This window comes from Marmota marmota, unplaced genomic scaffold (assembly GCF_001458135.2).
Source record: "Marmota marmota marmota unplaced genomic scaffold, marMar, whole genome shotgun sequence".
NCBI classification, from domain to species: Eukaryota; Metazoa; Chordata; class Mammalia; order Rodentia; family Sciuridae; genus Marmota; species Marmota marmota.
In genome coordinates, this window is record NW_025999998.1 from 7,185,526 (window position 1) to 7,206,976 (window position 21,451).

Genomic DNA, 21,451 nt, shown 5'->3' on the forward strand with positions numbered 1-21,451 from the left:
ATCTCTGTTTGTATATAAAGGATGTTGACACCCAATTCAAGTCTTCATACATGTACTTTGGATAATGATGTCCATCACATTCCACAGCCCTTGCTAATCCCCTGCCCCTCCCTTTCCCTCCCACCCCTCTTCCCTATCTAGAATTCATCTAATCCTTCCATGCTCTCCCTCCCTATCCCACTATGAGTCAGCCTATTATATCAAAGAAAACATGCAGCATTTGGATTTTGTGGATTGGCTAACTTCACTTAGCATTATCTTCTCCAATGCCATCCATTTACCTGCAAATGCCATGATTTTATTCTTTTTAATGCTGAGTAAAATTCTATTGTGTATATATGCCATATTTTTTTATCCATTCATCCACTGAAGGATATCTAGGTTGGCTCCACAGTTTAGCTATTGTGAATTGTGCTGGTATAAACATTGATGTGGCTGTGTCCCTGTGTCCCTGTAGTATGCTGTTTTTAAGTCCTTTGGGTATGGTCCGAAGAGAGGAATAGCTGGGTCAGATGGTGGTTCCATTCCCAGATTTCCAAGGAATCTCCATACTGCTTTCCAAATTGTCTACACCAATTTACAGTCCCACCAGCAATGTATGAGTGTACCTTTTCCCCCAAATCCTCGCCAATACATATTGTTGTTTGTCTTCATAATAGCTACCATTCTGACTGGAGTGAGATGATATCTTAGAGTAGTTTTGATTTGCATTTCTCTGATTGCTAGAGATGATGAGCATTTTTTCATGTATTTGTTGATTGATTGTATATCCTCTTCTGAGAAGTTTCTGTTCAGGTCCTTGGCCCATTTTTGATTGGGTTATTTGTTTTTTCAGTGGTTAGCTTTTTGAGTTCTTTATGTACCCTAGAGATTAGTGTTCTATCTGATATGTGAGGGGTAAAAATTTGCTCCCAAGATGTAGGCTCTGTGTTCACCTCACAGATTGCTTCTTCTGCTGAGAAGAAACTTTTTAATTTGATCCCATCCCATTTATTGATTCTTGGTTTTAATTCTTGTTCTATAGGAGTCTTATTAAGGAAGTTGGGGCCTACTCCCACATGATGAAGATTAGGCCTTTCTTTTTCTTCTATTAGACACAGATTCTCTGGTTTAATTTCTAGGTCCTTGATCCATTTTGAGTTAAGTTTTATGCATGGTGGGAGATAGGGGTTTAATTTCATTTTGTTGCATATGGATTTCCAGTTTTCCCAGCACCATATGTTAAAGATGCTATCTTTTCTCCAGTGCACGTTTTTGGCACATTTGTGTAATATAAAATAATTGTAATTTTGTGGGTTAGTCTCTGTGTCCTCTATTCTGTACCATTGGTCTACCAGCCTATTTTGGTGCCAATAACATGCTGTTTTTGTTAGTATTAGTCTGAGTTTTTGAGACCTCATTTGCAACTTACAGGGAATTAGAATTAAATGAACCAAAGAAGTTAACATGCCTAGCATGTTATATGGCATGAAGCAGGCATGCAGTAGCTTAGCTGTGGATACTCAGGTAGATGGGACCTCGGCATTACTGAGGGATTCGGGTAGGGAAGCCAGAGGATGCTATTAAGTTATCACAGTGATTGATAATATAAATAATCATGGAATAGAAGATGGAGAAAAGGGATGGGATGGTATTCTGTATGGATTGGTGGACGTTTGTACTTTGATGGCTTTCCTTGCTGCCCTACTCTTCTGCAGGATGTGTGTCCTGACCCAGTGCCAACCCAACTGAATGTGAGCAAGTGTGAGTGTGGCAGGTTATCTCTTCCAATCTGGTTTGGTGAAGAGGATGACATGTAACAGCCCTGAATTATTCACTGTGTTTTTATTAGTGACCTGGATAAAAACACGAAGAGGAAATGTGCTTACCTTCCGTTTGGGGTTTATATATCTTTGCCTCTGTTTGCCTGGGAAATCCCCCAGTAAAAACTCAAGTAGTTTTCTTAACGGAAATAGGTTTATCACACTTTGGGATTTTTGTGGGCATTGATTCATCATTTACTTAGCTTTAGCTTGTTAATAAAATAGGCTGAGTCACTGTCAGAAGTCAGGAAAGGTCTACCACATCTACCCATCTAGCATCAGGTTCTTTGATCTTTACCATCATAAAATAAATGCAAGTTCTCTCAACTTGATGAGGTTCCATTTTTATTTTGAATATTATCTGAATGATACATCATTTCAGTGATTTTAGCAGTACTGTACCACATCACCCAATGTTGATTTAAACTTATGGGAAGTATTGTTTTACTATGTCATGTCCAACACACTAGTGGTACTTTGTAACTGTGGCTTCCCATGAGAGGAACCCAGCAATCTTTGAACATGTTAATTAATTGGGTTTCACAGTTTGTCTGTTAGACCATACCAAAAATATTGATGGAAGTCTCTCTTTGAAATGGAGAAATGTTAGACGCTCTACCAGTGAGCTGGGTTTGTGTCACTCATCTTAAATAAGAGAATACTAGCCACTTCCCTGCCTTCTGAAGTCCACAAATGTGTGCTCTGCAGTAGTGACAGAGACTTGTGAACCAACCACAGGTTGCCTGCCTGGACACTAAGGGTTAGAGGTGGCAGCCATTTTTTATTGGTTGGCTTTTTAATTCTGTTCTTCACTTCCAGTCAAGTCAGCTTTGCTTGTTTTACACCTTAATTGAGGCTTTATTTCTGAAGACTTTCCTTCGTTCCCATCCTTGTCCCTTTACTACCCTTTCTTTGAATCCCAGCTTAGTTTTCAACATTGGAAGCCTCCCTGCCTCTCATAGCCCACAGAGACAGGTCTGCCTGTTGAATTAATTAGTTCATATTATCTGTACCATGGATTTACCATTTATCAGATGTCACCTTGCTAACTGGGTTATTTGCTTTTGGTGGGCAGGAACCTTAAGTGTTCTCATAACTTCCAGAGTGCCTTTATCTGAGTTATGCAATGGTATATTCTGAGGAATATTTACCAAGGGAAAAAGATCATTGAGAGGAATACATAGGAAACAGGAAGTCCTTGTCAATTGCCATTGTCCAGGTGGGAGGTTCCCAAAAAGGAATGGTCTTCTTAATTTATTGTTTGGATGGGCAGTGGCCTTAATTCTTAAAAGTTCCCATCATCTTATGTAAACTCCATACATTGATACACTGCCTAGTTGCTCTAATACATACATTCAGGTGCACACACATGCACATTGCTAAGGATCCTTTATCACCTTCCACTACTGGGGTTCACTTCAGTGCTTTCTTGTGGTCTTGAATACTGGAAGCCTGATACTCTGCATTCTCTGCTGCTTGCTACTTTGCTGTTCTTCCCTCTCCAGGATTTCCTGAGCAATCAAAGGCATTGGTGTGTTCACTCATTAATCTCTTTTCAGTCTCTTTCTTTCTCTCCACATATTTTCCTAGTATATATGGAATAATTATAAGAATCATAAAATACTAAAGGTTATCATACTCTATTTCAGCATTAGGATTTCATTTGTTCATTGAGTCTTTCACTTAGCCGGTATTCCAGCAATATGCTGGAAATTGATGATAGAGTGGTGAACAGGACTAATAAAAGCCCTGCCCTTTTGGAGCATTCAGTCTAAGTGGCAGACCACTTAGGCAGGATAATTTGGAGCATTAAGAAAAGATGATACAGGGGGCTGTGAAAGTACACAGAAATCACATGTAATCCAAATGTTGGGAAGGGAGAAACAGGAAGAAAGGTCTCCCTAAAACTGGACAGTCTGTGGGCAAGAGAGATGTATCAACACAGGCTGTGTGCAACAGTTAAGAGGGAAGAGCACAAACAAGTGTGGCACTGAGTATGTGACCGAGAAAGGAAGCAGCCTCATAAGCCATATTCAGGAGTGCAGGCTTTATCTTGAACACAAGAATTTATGTATTGGACCAATAAAGAATGTGGAAACTCTGGCATACATGCCAAATGTGCCTGTTGTCCACCACAAAAATTTCAGAATGCATTCTGTGCCAGCCAGAAGAAATGACAAGGAATAGGAAAAACTGGTTCATTGGACAATCTGTCAGCCAGAGGCTATCCTATCCTTTGTGCCTCTTGGACTGATGAAGTGGCAGTATGGGTTTTACATTTTTCTTTTCCGTACAATTTGAAGAGAGAGTTTTGTCTTTTGTAATTCCAAGTGTGTGTTTTTTATGGTCATGACCTATCAGGACTTTGAAGAGTCACTGAGTGTTAAAAGAAAAAAAAATACTGCTTTTTAAAATAACCTTCATGGTAGAAGCAAAATGACAGACATTTGGAAATTGGAGCTGTAGCATCAGCAAGAACTTGGCCTCACTTGTCTCTATGATATTAGAGAAGAGTTGACTATGACTCAGAGTCAGCCACATGGCTGTGTGTGTAGTAGCATTTTACTCAGTGAGCATTAAACAAAGGCTCCTTGATGTATATCACAGAAACATAATTCACTTCTAGGGCAACAAATAGACACAGATAATAAAGTTTATCAATAATGATCATTGGAATAGTTGGGAAAAATCCATAGTCATAACACAAATATGAGCCATAAGCAGCCTTTATTTTCCACCTGACTCCTCATTACCCAATGGTAGAGTCTGTCCCTGTGGAGCTCACCTTGTATCATGAGAACCCGTCTTTCTTTTTGGGCTATAGTACGTTCTATTCAGAAGTCAGACTGTTATCTTTGTTTAATGCCTATGAGGGGATCAGTTTCTTTCTAGCAAGGTGACTTCCACAGTCAGTATTAAGACGTGGGGCCCCAAATCCACCTCTCCCAATACACAGTTGCACATAGTCACACCTTTTCCCTCTACACCCTTCTTGAGAACCGCTGAATGTACTAAGAGTTGTTCCTAATGTCAGTGGTGTGAGTGATACTAAGGCAGACAATTCCTAGCCTTGAAAATAGAGATTGAAGAGCTATCTTCAGTTTACTGTTAAAAACCAAAAAAGCAGGGGCTGGGGATATAGCTCAGTTGGTAGAGTGCTTGTCTCACATGCAGAAGGCCCTGAGTTCAATCCCCAGCCCCCTATCTCCCCCAAAAAAGTCTGGGAGTCAACTTCGATCCTTCCTTTTCCCAAACAATCACATCTAATTAATTGTAGGTCCCTAAACTACATTTCAAGCCAAATCAATGCCATTCCTCCACCCAAGTTCAAGCCACCATCCCCTCCCATCTCAAGTAAAATAGTTTTCTAATGTGTGTCTCCACATCTCATCTTGTCTGTCCACAGTCTTCCACTCTGACGCCACCAACATACAGGGCCTTTGTTCTATACCACAAGAACTTTCCTTTACAATATAAGTTAAATCCCCTCTTTCCTGACCAGATCCCTCCCCATCATACTTGGAATAAAATCCAAAGTCTTGTTTGTAGCGTACGTGGACCTCTGTGGTTTGAACTCAACCAAATTTGCCTACCATTACTACCCTCTTAGTTCACACCTGCCTTCTTGGTGTTCCTAGGAAACACTGACTTATCTCACCTCCAGGCCTTGCAGTTCCTGAAACCTGAAAGGCTCTTTGACCAGAACTTCATGACTTGTGCTTTCACTTCTGGTGTTGGTTCAAGGGTTGCCTTTCAGAGAAGCTTTTCTGGACTACTCTCTAAAACTTTCCTTCTCTAACTTCACTCTGTTCTTTAGCTTTGCTCTATGTTTTTCTTCATTAACATTTCACCCCCTGAAATTGCATTTTTTTATTTTTTTACTGACTTGATTTTATTCCACTACACAGGAAGCTCCCACAAGATAGACACTAGTTTGACAACCACCTGTTCGTAACCCTCAGTGCTTCTAAGGGGATCTAAGGAATTCTGTGGAATGAATGGATGTGGATAGTAGGGAGGACTACCCCTATGATTCCTTATTATTCTGGAAAAGGAATCATAACCCTGAGTACATGATTATCATTCCTCCATCTGTTCATTCTCCTTCAGATCACTTCCTGGGAAAGCAGAACCATTGCTGTGAACCTGCATGCCCAATCTACCAAGCAAAAGGCTAGATTGGTGGTACCAATATATTTTTTGCACCAGATCATTTTCCATGTAATCATACTTTGAAAAAAACATTGGTTCTTCAGTGTATTTCTGTTTGATGTATTGATTCTAGCTTAATTATAATCACACATCAAAAAAAAAAAAAAACCCAGCTAATTAGGATGTCTATAAAAGGAGCTATTTTGTAAGTGCCAGAGAAGTCAACCTCTGAAGAGCCAAATCAGCCATCTTTATTTTGTTCCCACATTCCAAAAACTGTACCTCATGTAAGCCCAAGACAATGTTTTTTTAGTCCCCTTAGACTTTTGGTCAGGAAAGTGAGTCATGACGGTAAGAAGGAAGGATTGAGGTAAAATGGAATTCCTTTTCTTGCAACCTCTACAGTAATGCATTAGCATGAAACAACCATGGTATGTGGTAGTGTCACTAAGCCATAGTATTATTCAAGCATATCAGTGTGTGTTTCTTTTCTCCAGCAAGTCATATGGAGCTAAGCGAAAGCCCAACAGCCACATATTCCAAACATATTCCAAAATGCCTTCTCTCTGATGTAAAACAGGCTATTCTAAGAAAAACCACTACTTTTTTAACAGTATGATCTAGAAATCATGGTCTTTTTCCAGGGACGTTCAGGAGACTTAGTTGCTAATAGACTATCTCTTTGTAACTGAAGGACTATCTATTTATTAGTGGTGAGGAGACTGTCAAGTGAGCAGAAACTAAGAGGTACAGTTATTTGAATAAGTCTTTTTTGCTTCTTTTTCTGAGAAAAAAAATCTTTGATTGCTTTCTATTTAGTTTTAAGATGAAAAAAAAAAGTTCACTGATTTAGTCATTTTTTCTCTTCAGAGTAAATGATTAGGACCATTCTCTTGAAAAGATGTTCACCTCTCAGAAGCACAAACTGTGGTCTCTGGACAAACATGATGATGTCAAAAGGGACATTTGCACCAACTGAGCAAATGTTTCATGTGCTTGGACACAAATTGGTACCAAGTCTGAAGCCAGTCTATGTCGGTATCAAGCTGGGAACTGGCAGAGCACAATCTATAGTAATTCTTCAGTGGCAGTTGTTTTAGTCAGATTTTTTTCATTGCTGTGACTAAAGGACCCAACCAGAACAACGGTAGAAGAGGAAGAGTTTATTTGGGGGCTCATGGTTTCAGAGGTCTCAGTCCATAGCTCCATTCTTTAGGACTAAAGATGAGGCTGAACATAGAGCAGATGAGTGTGGTGGACGGAAGCAGTTCATATGATGAACAGAAAGCAGACAAATAGATCTCCAGTTGCCAAATATAATTGTGTACCCCAAAGCCACTCCCCAGTGACCATCCTCCTCCAGGCATACCCTACTCACCTTCAATAACCACTCAATTAATCCCATCAGGTGATTGATTCACTGATTCATTCCATTAAAGCTCTCATAACCCAATTATTTCTCTTCTAAATCTTCTTACATTGTCTCACACATGAGCTTATAAGGGACACCTCACATCCATACTATAATATTCTGCCCCTGGCCTTCAAAAGCTCACAATCATCTAATAATGCAAAATACAGCTAGTTTATTAACAAGAGTCCTCCTAGTCTCAACAGTTTCGAGATTGCTCAAAATGCAATGAACATTTATTAAATACTTATTTACCCAGGTTACTGAATAAGGTTCTGGAGACACAAGATGGTAGTAAACATCCAGGGATTTATACTCTCTCCATCTGTAAGAGTCAAGAACCCTTCTCTGATTGTGGAGTCTTTTAATATATGCTGTTTCCTCTAGTTCATTTCTCCAGTCAAATGTTGAGTCTTGTCTTCAGGACAGGTGCAGAAAATTTCCTTTGTTGTTGCTACAATAGTAACTTGACATCTGACAATGGAAAATGAACACATGTAAACAGCACATGTCATTGCTGCCAAGGCACTACCCAGTTAGTTTCTCTTAAAATTTACAGATTATATTGACTTTTGAAGCCTTATTTGGCAGTGACTTCCAAAGACACCTAACCATACTTGGCAGAAGTACTGTGTTTGAAGTTGGTTCTTAGAGTTCTTCTGGTGTCTTAAAGAGACCTGTGTTTGCTTTTTGAAAACACAAAAAGGCATGGTATAGTCCATTTTTGTATACCTATGCCTCCTGTTCTCATGTTTAGCCAGAAATAACACTTAAATTTTTCTCAGTTCTCATCTGGCATTCCCATTACACTCTTTTATGAATGTTTATCTCTCATCCAATGCATTCTGTTGCAAAACAGATTGAACGTTATGTCTGACACCATCCTGAACAAGAGAAAGAGTCTTCCATTTGCCACAGGGCCATGAATTACTCCCCTTGATTTGGCCTACTTATAGTGGCCCAAGTGATGATATCATTGCAGAACTTTTTTTTTAATAGTAGAATTTATTTTATATCAAATGTCTAAGACCTCTCTGGATAAACTTTCTTCTGGTTGGTGGTTTTTGAAAAATAAAAATTTGGCAGAACCCAACTTTTCTTTTCTCTCTCCCCATCACATCGGGTCTGAAACAAACAGTGGAATCACAGCCAGTTCTGTAGTCAAGATACTCCAGAAAACTTCAGCTCTCATTCCTTCATAATACTCTAATGTTCTCCTCTCCTTCCTTTTCATTGCCACAGGGGATTGGGGGGTGAGGGGAATAGCAATATCCTGGGTCCTAATAGAGCATTCACTAGGGAAAAAAATACTTCTGTGCCTTGGGCATTGATGACTTTGTTTTCCTGACATACAGATTGCTTCCTATGCCCAAATGGGGTAACTTTCCTCCAAAGCACTCTGTCCTTTCATTTCAACACTCACTCACTCACTCATTGTGATTAATACTGGAGTCTCCTTTAAAAATTCTTGATGATCATCTTGATGATCACCTGCAGCCACCTTTACAGTCCTTATTTAATCCTGCCCAGTGGAGGCTCAGGTGATCATTTGTGAGTCTTTTATCTAATCTGATGAATTATACGAAGCCTCTCATAAGGAGACAGAAACACTAAGCTATTCCAGAGGACAGATTCGGCTCTTTGCCTGTTTCGGGACTGAGTCCTCAGACGGACATACAGCTCTTGGCCAGCTTTGGTCTTGCCCAGATGGACAGTGTTGCAATTACCCACACTTCCCAGCGGCCGTTTCTTCATTACTAAAAGCTGGTCTTGATTGTCTCTGAAGCCGAATTCAATTTGCAGTTCCCCCAGTAACGTGCTGTGATTCATTTGGGGACAAATCTGGATTGAACTGTGTCCAAGTGTCTCTTTTGTGAGACAGAAGGGAAGTATAAGTAGATACTATAGTCACCCAGATGAGTCAGCCAGGAATTCATGAAGTGATTTATAAATCGTTATAAAGACCACTAAAGTCTACTAAAATGGAGCGCTGTCTGGCTGTACAAAGTGGGGTATTATCATTGGGGGGTTCTTTTAGATGTTAAATCAGATGTGAAATCCTTAAAACTGTGCTTTTCTTTTTAAGTTTTGAAAAGGATTCTTTTCCCCCCTCTGCAGTCGGCCAACTGCTAAAGCCATTTTTCATTGATTAGTTTTCACAGATGAATTTTAAAACCACCACAGATGATACCCTGCAATTCTTTGGGGAAATAAAAAAATCCCTCCCCAAATTCATCCTAGACCAGTTTGTATCCATTATTTCTACTCTCTGGCAGCAAATCAATAATATTTTTGTGTGTGAATACAAAGAAACAAGCTGTTCTAATGCATTCTCCCTACTTTGGGAGGTCTATAGCCCTGGTGGCATAGAGAAGTGGGGAAAAGCTATCCCAAACTCAGGCCTACCAACATTTAATCTAATTGATCATGTAAACATATAAGTTCCTTCTTTTCAAAGGGATAACCCCCACAGCAGTGCTAAAACATATCCCACATTGCAGGCTAGAGCTGCTTGTGGGTACAGCACAGATGAAGAAGACATTATTCAGGACATGTACCTGACCTGCACTGCAATCTGTTAGTAAATTTTGTTTAAAGAAATAAACTTGTAAATTGACGTAGAAATATTTTGAACTTTCAGGTAGGGAAAAAGCCTGACCTAAAATGAGTTATCTGGTTAGCAAGAACAAAGGGATATGCCAAACTCATGCATGAAAGACCCCAGTTCAGGACTCAACAAGTTCACCAAAGCAAACTGGCAGCACTTGCATTGACAGATTTGTTTTAAAAGGAAGTAGGTTGCTGTTATACCTTTCTACCAGCCCATAATAAGAGTTAAAATACCAGATGCCTTGGGAGTCCTACTCCATTCTTTTTTCACCCCACCCCTCTGGCTTGCTTTAAGCATTCCACTGGAAAGATCTTTCTTACCTTCCTGGGGTAAAGTGGTATTTGGAGAACTAGCTTTGCGACTTTGGGCAACTCACTTCACCTCTCTGGACCTCTTTTATTTTTATGCAAAAAAAAGTCTGTACTCCAGTCCCCTTCCAGCTGGAGTGTTCCATGACTGTATGTGTTTGTGAGCTCTGTACACATCATCGAAAAATCCAGTACCAAGAAGTTAGACCCTTCCCTGAGAACAAGACTCCCTGTGCGCCTCAAGTTACAAAACTAGAAAGAAGAGCAAAGGTTTTATATTCTTGGCGCCTTGGTTCCTGCGTCTGAATAGTCCTGGGAGAAAAAGAATCCTAAGAATTTTTTTATTTTAAGAACTCTGTAGATGTTCTAATACAGTGCTGAACCACCGTCAAGCACTGCACAGGTTAATATCAGTGATCCCCTAAATGTGCACTCTATTTAGATCAATTATTCCATAAATTTGTATTTGATCACCCAAAAGTTATCAGACATTCATTGTCTTATGTACTTTGATATCCCTGACTTCCCAATTCCAAGTCTTCATAATCCACCCTACCCCTTAACTCACATTACCTATTTTCTTTACTTTTTTTCACATTACTCATTTCCTCAAGTCCAATACATAGTTAACTTACTTAAATGTGTTCATTGCTCTGTCACTAAAATATAAGTGCCACAATGGTGGGCATATGTGTTCTTGGTTGCTAGATCCTTAGTGCCAAGAGCCATGCTCAGTACATATCTCTTAAATGAATTAATAAATATTATCTCACACTTTACGATCCCCAGTGAGAGTTGGGATATCTTTATATTTACACTTGAAATCGAGGCTAGAAGGAGTAAAGGGATTTACCCAAGATTGCCTAGCTAGTAAATGACAGAGCCTCGATCCAAGCCAGGTGGGCCTGACTTCTGGCCCTTCTGTCATTGGCACTTCTTCTGCATGTGAACCTTAGTGGTATATTCATCTCAGCTGGAACTTACTGTTCTGTGAAATAGTCTGGAATTAAGCTCTGCATTTCAAGGAAGGATAACCACTTTGATTGTGACCCCACCCCACTGCAAAATTGGGGAGCTGGATAGCAGAGGGAGGGCACAGGGAAAGCAGGGGAGCAAGGCATAGTAGGGAGCATAGCCAAGTAAATCTCCAAAGCATTGAGCCATTTTTTGAGACGCACAGATAAAAATATTTGTAGAAACCTTTCAAATACTTCTACCCAAGAGTTGTTTTTTTTTAAAATGAGCATTTCAAACCTGCTTCCCTACCATCACCAACCCCCCCATTCCCTGCCCCACCACCGCCACCCGCCTTTCTTCTTGGCAAACCATTGCTCATGCTAAGGTTATAAACTCCCCCACCAAGTGAGTGGAAATGGTTGAGTCAGTTGTCTGGTTTGCTTTTGTGTGATCTGTTTCTGGTAAGCAGTGATGTTTTCCTCTAGTCTGTTGTGCCTCTGTACACAGCAATCATGTATTTTAGGGACCTGTAAAAGGCTCAAGAAGAGAATAATAAACTCTGTGGAAGGAAATCTTTGAAATGTCCACTGCAGATCCACAGCTGGTAGACAGGGCTGGACCTAGAAATGATTTCAGAAGGCCTTTCTCCTGCTCTTGGACACTCTGTCTCTAAGAATGAATTAGAGTGATGTCACCTTGGCCTGATGTCATTGGGGAAGGATATATTCCATAGAGGAAAAACTGGAAATAATTTAGTCGATCCTTGTATTAAATTTTTAAATTTATTTTGGCATCAAAAATTAATTCAACCTTCTTTTCATTAAAAAACAAGCCCTCCCTTAGCTATTTTGAAGGAGAATATTCAGAGCATAAGAATTTGGGTATGTGTTGAAGATACAAGGTTGGAAAGTCGGTACAGACACTTAGAAAGTGGGGGCCTTGAACCACAGTGACAAAAGTTAGCATTTAGTGAGCTTCTGCATGTTTGTTTTTTGCTTTTGCATTAAATGGCCTAAAACTACCCAGTGTCTTAAGTTCTTTTGGCTTTTGAAGTCACTTTTCTGACAGCTCTCTTGCTAAGAGTGGTCTGTGATTCTTTTTAGATGCTCCCAGGGGCCTGGCCTCTAGCAATAGGACTGGGTTTCACCTGCTTTCTTATTGTATCTCCTACCTCACATTTTAATTTACTGTTTCTGCTTTAACATGAGCAAGTAAACAAGTAACCAAGTTTATGAAAATTAAATTAATAGGTCATGAGAGTTTTTCAGTAAAATACCACATAGCGTTTTAGGCATTAACAAAATTGATTTTATCTGCTGTGCTTCAAATCTATCCTATTTATATGCACTCTCTTTTGATGCTGGACTTATTAGTGAAGAAGTCACATTCATACTTCCTGGTTCCTAACAAAATTCTCTGAAAAACAGTGATCACTTCTTGTCACACTTCATTTCTCTGTAGATGTAGAAGTTAAAATTTGTGTACTTAATTTTTTTCCAAACCAAAGCCTCCTTTATGTGTACATTTATTTCACTGAGAATACCTTATGTTGAAATTTCATTAATACGTTATGCGAGGCTACACTATATCTTGAAATTATGTTAACTTTGTATCATATAATCTCATTTGTTTGAAAAACAGGAAAATCCAGTCTGAATTGCAAAAGGCAACATGTAGAATCAGTGGAAGACATAATATTTTATTTCCCAGTTCTCTGCAATAGCAGTGTTAAAACCTTATTGTGTACCTAACCACATTTTCCCCTGTACTCAGTGTTGTCATTTGGTTGAGTAACATTTGGTCAATAAGACATAATGGCCAGTTTTTGGAACCTATATGAATGAATAGGTAAGAATAATTTGTAATAAGTATGTAATTATATAAAATCATAAACACACACACATATATAATCTACATGTAAATATGGAACATACATTGTAAATGATTCCTAAAATGTTGAGATGGATTCTATTCTTTTGGTTGGCTAAGTATTTCTGCTTTTTATAGCTACTAATCCTAATTTACCCTTTGTCCATAAAATTCCCCAAATCCTGAAAGTATAGTATTTTATAGATTTTTATATTGTGAGAATCTTTGCCTCCTTTCTCTTCTTTGTCCATATTTTCTACTCTGTTAAACAAACCCATGTTTGTGAGTCAGTCTTATTGTGCTATGGGTATGGGGGGTTGTGAAACAAAACTGTTCTCCTGCATCAGACAGATGATGGCAGGTCATGTTTCCCAAAGCCTGCTGACGTGCCTGTCCACACATCTGTCTGCTCCATCGGTCCTCAACATGAAGAGAGTAGCAGAAGAAAAGGCAAAAAAAAAAAAAAAAAACCCTCTGTGCCTTGCTGCTTTTATTCTAAAATGAGGAAATAAGACTAGAAAGCCAATCAGAAGCTCTTTCTCCCTTTCCCAAAAAAAACAAAATTGAGACATCAAAGATGACAATTTGATAGTGACATAGGTTGTCTTGCAATTCAAATCATCCCCCTCTCCATCCCTGGGGATCTTGAAGGACCAGGAGATTCCAGGATTGAGTAGTAATGTAGACTCCCTCTGCCCCTAAAGTCTTGATTCCACAGTCTATCCTTCCTCTCCCACAACTGTAGATTGACGTGTGAACACACTCAGGACCCCCGAAAATAGCCTCCATATAAGAAATCCAGGCCTGTGCGGTTTGCTGGATGTTCTCAGGCAGTGTCAGAATTGGTTTGCTGTCTTTTTTCTCTCAGGACCATTCCACACATCTTTTCAGGGTAATTCCAATTAAGATGATATGCCTAGAAAAATTGATATTTACACAGCACAGGATACTCGGTGACTATTCTCTTTTGGTAGAGTGAAAACCTAAATGATGGATTAGCAGGCTTCCTACCTCAGCTGGTTTACTTGAGCCTCCCCTGACTCCTTTGTTCCCGAGGTTAATGAGTCCACATCTCTGCTTTTGGTTTCTACATCGCTCTTTTTAACATAGACTCATCACATCTCTCGGGGGAAAGGCAAAAAGAACCTGGCATTTTGTCCCATGCTTTCTTACTGCTGCAATACAAATGTCTTATTAGATATTCCGGTTCAGAAGGTTCAAGTTACTTTATATACTTGTTCATCTCCCTTTTTTATCATCTATGGCACTACACAAAAGCCCAACCAAGTGGATTTATTTGTTCCTGTGAAATAAGTGATATAAACAGATGGTGACTTATATGTGTTAGTGAAAAAACAAAGCCTGTACAAAAAAGAGATGATTAAAAGTTTTCAGCTTAATGGACTTTTTTTATTTTATTTTTTGGAGATGGAGACTAAACAACTCATTGCTAGTATAGTTTTTCCCAAAATAATTTTGCGGCTGTATTTCACTGCATTAACAGACTCTCTCCTTTCTTCCCCATGCTTGTGCCAGTCCCCTACCAAACTGGCAAGTTGATCATTTCAGTTTTCTATGGACATTGCCCAACTTTAACATTATTTTCACAAGTGTACCTTCCTTCAATGTTAGGAAAAAATACACTGTCATTTTAAACCTAGTGAGTCAGATCTTATCAATTGTCCCTTAAAATTGGAAGATCAATCTGTACTCATCCATTTTTTTAAATCCCTGGTTATGTGGAGATTTCACCTCATTTAAACACCATTACAACTCCTCCCCAAAGCCAACAGTCTTGTGATTGGCACACGTTACTACAAAAGATGTCCTACATGGTGTTTCTGCTACAACCTCAGGAATGTTTTTTGCCAAGCACAGAACTCATGTATACCTCTTTGAGTTCTGGGTTTCAAATCATACTTGACCTTTGAGGTTTAAGTTAATTTATTTTTGGCAAAAGAAAATGTATTGTTTAAAGAGAATAGGATCAGAGAGGGTCATAATAAGGACTTGTAACACTTCTTGGACCTCAGATATGTCTTACAAAACAAAATGTTTATGAGCTAAGTGTAAACGATTCAGAAACATAAGGATCAAATTTCCCCCAAAGATCCCTAAAATTAGGCAAGAGGATTTAAAAATTAGCAGAAAGAGGGCCTGGCAAAAGATGTGCTTTGCATTTCACCAAACCCAGGGTATTTGAAACGCAGCTTAAGAAGCTTGACAAACCTAAACTGTGACTAGGTTTTTCTTTGTTGGTATCTTTTATTCCCTCAATATCTCAATTAAGAACTCAGTGGCTAAAGGGGAGAGAGAAGAGTCCTGAAGGTTGGTTTAAAGGGCTGGTTGTTACACTTGTGCAGGGCCAGAGCCAGGGTCAGACTTGGCTTTGGCAGGTTTGTCTGCCTTTGCTATTTTGTGTCCTTCATGTTGCCCTTTATAATTGTTTTCTCAGGTTTGTACCTTCTGCTCCATCTCCTCACCACATCAGCCCCCGGAGAGTTCCGGCTCCTTCCTCAATACTGCAGAGAACACAGCCTCCCCACACCCAGCAACCATCAGGTTCACACCTGAAGTCCTATCAGCCAGAGACGAACTCTTCTTTTCATCCAAATGGTATCCACGTCCATGGTAAGCGGGAGCAGCAATCCTCTAAGTACTGAAAAGTGCTATTGTGCTCTTGCTTTTAATCAAGTGTCTTAGTTACCAGTTACAGGTTTCAGATATTGTTATACATCAGACTTAAGCTTTTAGAATTTTCCTCTAAAATTTCACACTTAATAGGCGTGAAATCTTATATTATTTTCCTGGCTTCAACTCTAAGATGACATAACTTATGACACCCTACACTGGTCAGCCCAGGGCAAACTGGAAGAGGACGCTGTTGCCTGGACCCAGCGCTCAAGCACAGACTCAGGCAACTGCGTCTGTTCCTAAATAATAAACAGCCCATGTGAAAGAAGACCATGGGAGTCGGTGCCACACCTGCCTTCTCTGCTGGGTCTTTGTCCTCAGCCCCATTAAGCCAGATCCTCTCATCCTTCAAGCCCAGATGAAACGACACCTCCTCCCTGAAGCCTTTTCTTGTCCCACAGCTGATTTAATTTCTTCTGGTTCTGAACTGATGGCAGCTCATCTGCATCTGTCTACTAGAAGTTCTCTTCACTCTTTGTTGTAATTTACTTATCTATGAGTAAAATTCTGAGGGCAGAATTTCCGGACCATTGTCATATCTCTTGGGGAGACACACAGATAAAGAGAAGACACAGATAGGTGTTAGGTACGTGAAGGAAGAAAAGGAGTAAGGATTTAGGAAATCACAGTGTTTTCAAGTGGGCTGATCTCGATGAGGAGCGTGCATGGAGAAAGAAGTCTGGCTTAATTTTTTTTTTTTAATTTAAACCCATTTTGTCAATTCAGGCACATATTCTAGTGAACTTGCTTAGAATGCTGAAATGCTCCATTGTATAGCCTCAGACTATCAATATCTGTTAGTTCTTGGAGCAGTCAGACCTTCGATATAAGCAGAAAAGACACTGGCTATTTCCTGAATTTGCTCCATTTTCATTATTACTTGAAATTAATGGATCCCCGAACCAACCTGAATCAGTGTTCAGACTGAGTTTGAAAGAGTGATTTCCCAAGATGGCAGAAGCAAGCCAAATTGTAGAGCTAAACTTGGATAAGCATCCCAAAGTAGAGGCCTAAGCAATAAAGAGGAGGCAATGTAAAGACAGTGGCCACCTGTGGGAAGAAAAGTCATTGAAAAGCCAGGTCCTTGGGCTCTGGTGCAGAGTTCCATCCATCTCTCCCTTTCCCCACTTCTCCAGTGTAGCCCCATAAATCCATAGTTCCCCAGTACAACTTAGACTTTCAACATTCCTCAGGCCTATGATAGTTTTTAACCTTTTTTCTAAACATTTCTTTTCAAGCTTTAGTCGTATACTTCTTTGTCCAAGAAGTATTTCTTTGAGTACCTGCTATGCACAAGGCAAGATATCTGTAAGAATGGTAAACAGAGCCTGCTTCCTGCCCCACTCCAGGCAGAAGGTGGGCAGCATGGATGTGGGCTCTGTAGATTCCCGAACGGGTCACTGACTCTAAGACATGCTTTTTGGCTTTCACATTTTCGCACTGCTGAAATCTGGACACACCTCACAATCAGTGGCATCATATAATTGGTAGTGATTTTTCTTTCTTTTGCAATATAGAATAATGGAGCATTTCACAGTCCATGGTGTCACAGTTCCAATGAAATGCAGTGTAATGTGCTTTGATTATAACTGTGAAATAAATTTTTAAAAACTTAAAGATTGACCTATGTGTAGAAAAAAAATTGGAAAGAAATTCATTGAAATATTAAGAGTTTCTGCATCAGGGTGGCGGGATAATGGGTATCTTTTTTTTTTTTTCTTTCTGTCTGTCTTTCTAAAGATGTTTTGGAATTAGACCAAATTGAATGCAAATTACCAGTCAATTATAAAACTGTGTGACTCCATGCAAATCATTGTGCCTCAGTTCACATTCCCTAAGTGGAGAGAGTTTCATCCACCTCCTTTCATTGGTTCTTAGGAGAATTTGTTAAGAAAAACACCAGACACAGAGTAGGAGCTTATTTAATTTAATTACCTTCCTTCTGTTCCCTTCCTTTTCTTTATTAGACTTTTTGAGAACAGGGATTATGTTTGTAGCTCCAGGGCAAGCATAATACTTGGTGTAAAGTAGGGATTCAATAAATATTTACTGAATAAGTAATTGACACTTTCTCATTCAACAAATGAATAATGAAATAAGAGGACACAGAAAATGAGATCTACCCTATCATTTTGGCAAAATACTTTTTCCACATTTCCAATTTTTAGTTAAATAATGGATGAATACATTGTCAATTTGAAGTTGTTGGCTCTCTTTTCTTTTTTCTTTCATTCTTTTGCTTGTTAAAATTCTCATAGTCAATGAGAAATTGCTAACATCAGCCCTAAATTAGATTCAGGATATAGTTTGGCAAATTGGTAAATTATGACTTTACCAGTTTTCTTCAGGAAAATAGGCAGATGGCCTTTGTGATGAACTTGCAAACAGAATGCCCGTGTATTAGCCCCTAGGCCACCGCAGGGATGTGAGAGGTAGGGATCTAGATGTTGCCTCCACTCCCTCCTCCAAGCATTTTTCTGAAATATTTTTTTTTATTTTTTACTTTTTAAATATTTGTTTTTTAGTTGTAGTTGGATACAATACCTTTACTTTATTTATTTTTATATGGTGCTGAAGATCGAACCTAGGGCCTCGCACGTGCTAGGTGAACACTCTACTGCTGAGCCACAATCCCAGCCCCTCTGAAATATTTTTCTGGAACTTTGTAGTCACAGCATTTCTCATCAGTTACTGTAGAAGAAGGAGAGAATTAATCGACTGTTTTTCAAGTAGGTGTTACAGTACTGGGGATGAGGATACCTAAGTTGCTGAGGCTGGCCTTAACTGGCAATCCTCCTGCCTCAGCCTCTCAAGTTGCTGGGATCACAGATGTACACCATTATGCCCAGTGGGGTGAGGAGCTCTTCTTAGTGAATTGTGTTTATTTGTCCAGGCCTTTCCTCTTTTGTTGGACACGTTTGCTGTTTGAAGTTATACAACAGCCTGGTGACAGGGAACTTCATCCCCTAGAAGACTCAATTTTTAAAGTCCAAGCAGTGTCAGGGTTTCTAACCCAGTAGCTATAGTGAGTGTGTGTTCTGTCTTTCAAGATGTTCATGGCTTTAATGAGCATCATCACCCCATCTCCTCTGTCCTCCTTGCAGTAGGTAGAGGTCAGGGGGAAATGTCATCACTGTATTTTTAGAGATGGGAACTAAGACCTGTAAGAATATAAAATGTGTAGGCATGACCACTTTGGCAAACTATATAGGCAGCTTTAACTAGGGGTCTGCATTTCCAAGCCACATTGTTATTCAGTGTGTTCCTAAGTCAAAGGCACACCAAAAGAAATATTCACTTACATTTGTCCACATGGAAATGTAGATGCCTGTATGTAGATGCTGTTGCATTATCTAGAGCCATGAAGATGATAACTCAGAAGGCTTTGATCTTACAGATGAGAAGAAAATGAGATCTGCTGAGTTTTTATTAAGTCATGTCACTAATTTTTACTGAAACTTAGGCATTGTGGGCTCAAGTTATATTTTTAGGAAGAGGCATTTTGTGAAAAATATACTTTGAAAAGATGAACAGCATTGCTTTATCAAGTTCTCTCACCTTGGCTTTATTGATTCTGCACCCACTCCATCCACTCATATTGTCTTCATAAGTAAGGTGGATAAGGTGTTCTTTCTTTTTAAAGTTTGCATGCTGATAGCATTTACAGGTCTCTGTTTGGGTGCTATCTCTAAGGCAACTCCTTAGTATGCTTTAGTCCTTTATTTTAGATGTAAACATAAAGATGTAAACTTGTTCTCTGGTCTTTTCTTTCTTGTTAGGACAATTCTCTTGCCCAGGCAAGCTTCAGAATTTTGCTTGGATTAGTTGCCTGAGAGTTGATATTTGTACATTTTGTTATGGTCCTAATGGCTAATTTCTTTTTAAATCCCCTATTCACTCCAGGTTGTTCAAATGCCATGGGAATTCCTAGAAGAGCATTTTCACAAACTTCCAGCTTTGGGGGTCTATCAAGGAGAGGCCAAGTTCAGTTCAGAAAGTGTTTGCTGGTCATCTTCTATGTGCCAGGCAAACATGAATGTCATTTAATCAGTGTACTGTGATACATGCAGTAGTAGAAGGCACCTGGTGTGTTCAGAGGAAGGTGTCAGAGAAGGGTTTGTAGAGGTGACACTTGAATAGGGTTTTGAAGATAGTAGTTCTTTGCATAGGCCAAGTGGGGAAAGGCAAACAAGATTTAATGATACCTCCTTTTGGAAATCAGTGCTCTTTTGAGGGGTTCTGCCCCATTTTATGCCCACCTTCTCCATTGTCGTAGGTTTCTCTCGGGTTTCCGCTGCTTGCTTTTATTTTCACCCTTGTAGAGTTTCTAGTTGCCAACACAAAGATTTCCATCATCCATGCTCCAGTTATTAGATTTCATTAGGAAAACACCATGAGGCTACCTCCTTAGCCCAGGCTGTTTGAGATCAACACAGGGGCAGTGGGAAGTGGGGAGCCTGCTCTGTTGCTCACAGCTCCTGTGGTTTTTAAGCTATCTTTTTCATGATTTAAAGCATGCCCTGCCTGTGGGCCCCAAAGAAGCAGGCCAGTCAGCTTCCAGACAATGGTGGCATTTTCCTACCTCAGTATGGAGCTGTAAGCTTGTCAACCCAGTTCAAATTGACTGTGTGGGGAAACAAAGGGTTTCCAACCACCAACAGGCCTCTAAGAATAAAACGGGCATTGTAAATGGCTTGTCCTACCAAAGAACCAAAGCATCTTTCAAACTATAGAAATCAAATTGCAGAGCTCTGATATTTAAATGGAAATGATGTGGCAGGTAGGAGTTTAACTAACTTCTTCCTCCGGTGGCTGTTTACTCACAGTGATTGTGCAGCAGCATTTTCCAGGAAGAGCTCTTTGGGTTCCTGCCATGACTGATCTCATTGCTGGGGGTTTATAGTGTTAAACCTTTAAAGGTTATTTTTTAAAGGCAAATTTTAAAGACAATAAACATACTCCCCTCCACAGGAAATTTAGTCACAACTGCATATATGCAAGATTGTGAAATAATAAAGTAGTAAGTCTAGAAGTTGTATTGCTTAGAACCTGAGCGTGTCACAACTTCTTGAAATCTCAAGAAGGCACATGTAATTACTTAAAAATCAACAGTGCCCTAGTCTTCACTGAGAAAGTTGTGACATTCACAAAAGAAATGAGCCAGTGAGTGCTCTTCATGGTACTCGGATGTTATCATCAGCAGTCATAATCAAGAATAATTTTCAGTATCAGCCCTGATGTTATTAATGCCTATATAGTACTAGGGATTGATGATTACATTCAGAGAACTCCTTAATTACTCTCACATACTTAATTACTACAAAATTACCCCAAGAACAGTTTTACATAAGTAGTACTTGATAAATTCTGACAGGGTGCGAAGTCTAAAAAACAAAAGTTAAATTTAGGTGTGTATGCAGGGTGCGGTAGGCATCTCAACAGGTTAGGTTTTGTGGGAGGAGTGTAGGATGGTCATTTTAACCAGAGGAGCTGTTTGAATGAATAATAGGTTATGGAAATAACTTAACTGTGAATAATGTGTGTATGTGTATGTGTGTGTGTGTATAATATATATAGTAGAGTCTGAACATCTGAACACAGATGTGTGTGTGTGTGTGTATAATAGAGTTTGAACATCTAAACACAG

General features: G+C 39.4%; 1 protein-coding gene across 8 annotated transcripts in view; it reads left to right on the forward strand.

Annotated features, from left to right (window-relative positions):
- Positions 1 to 21,451, forward strand: part of Glis3 (GLIS family zinc finger 3) — a 432,619-nt gene that overhangs the window by 390,064 nt on the left and 21,104 nt on the right. For all 8 annotated transcript variants that reach the window (XM_048806835.1, XM_048806840.1, XM_048806842.1 and 5 more), the window contains one exon: positions 15,566 to 15,741. In XM_048806835.1, coding sequence (XP_048662792.1) covers positions 15,566 to 15,741 — 176 coding nt within the window. The remainder of the gene's footprint in view (positions 1 to 15,565; positions 15,742 to 21,451) is intronic.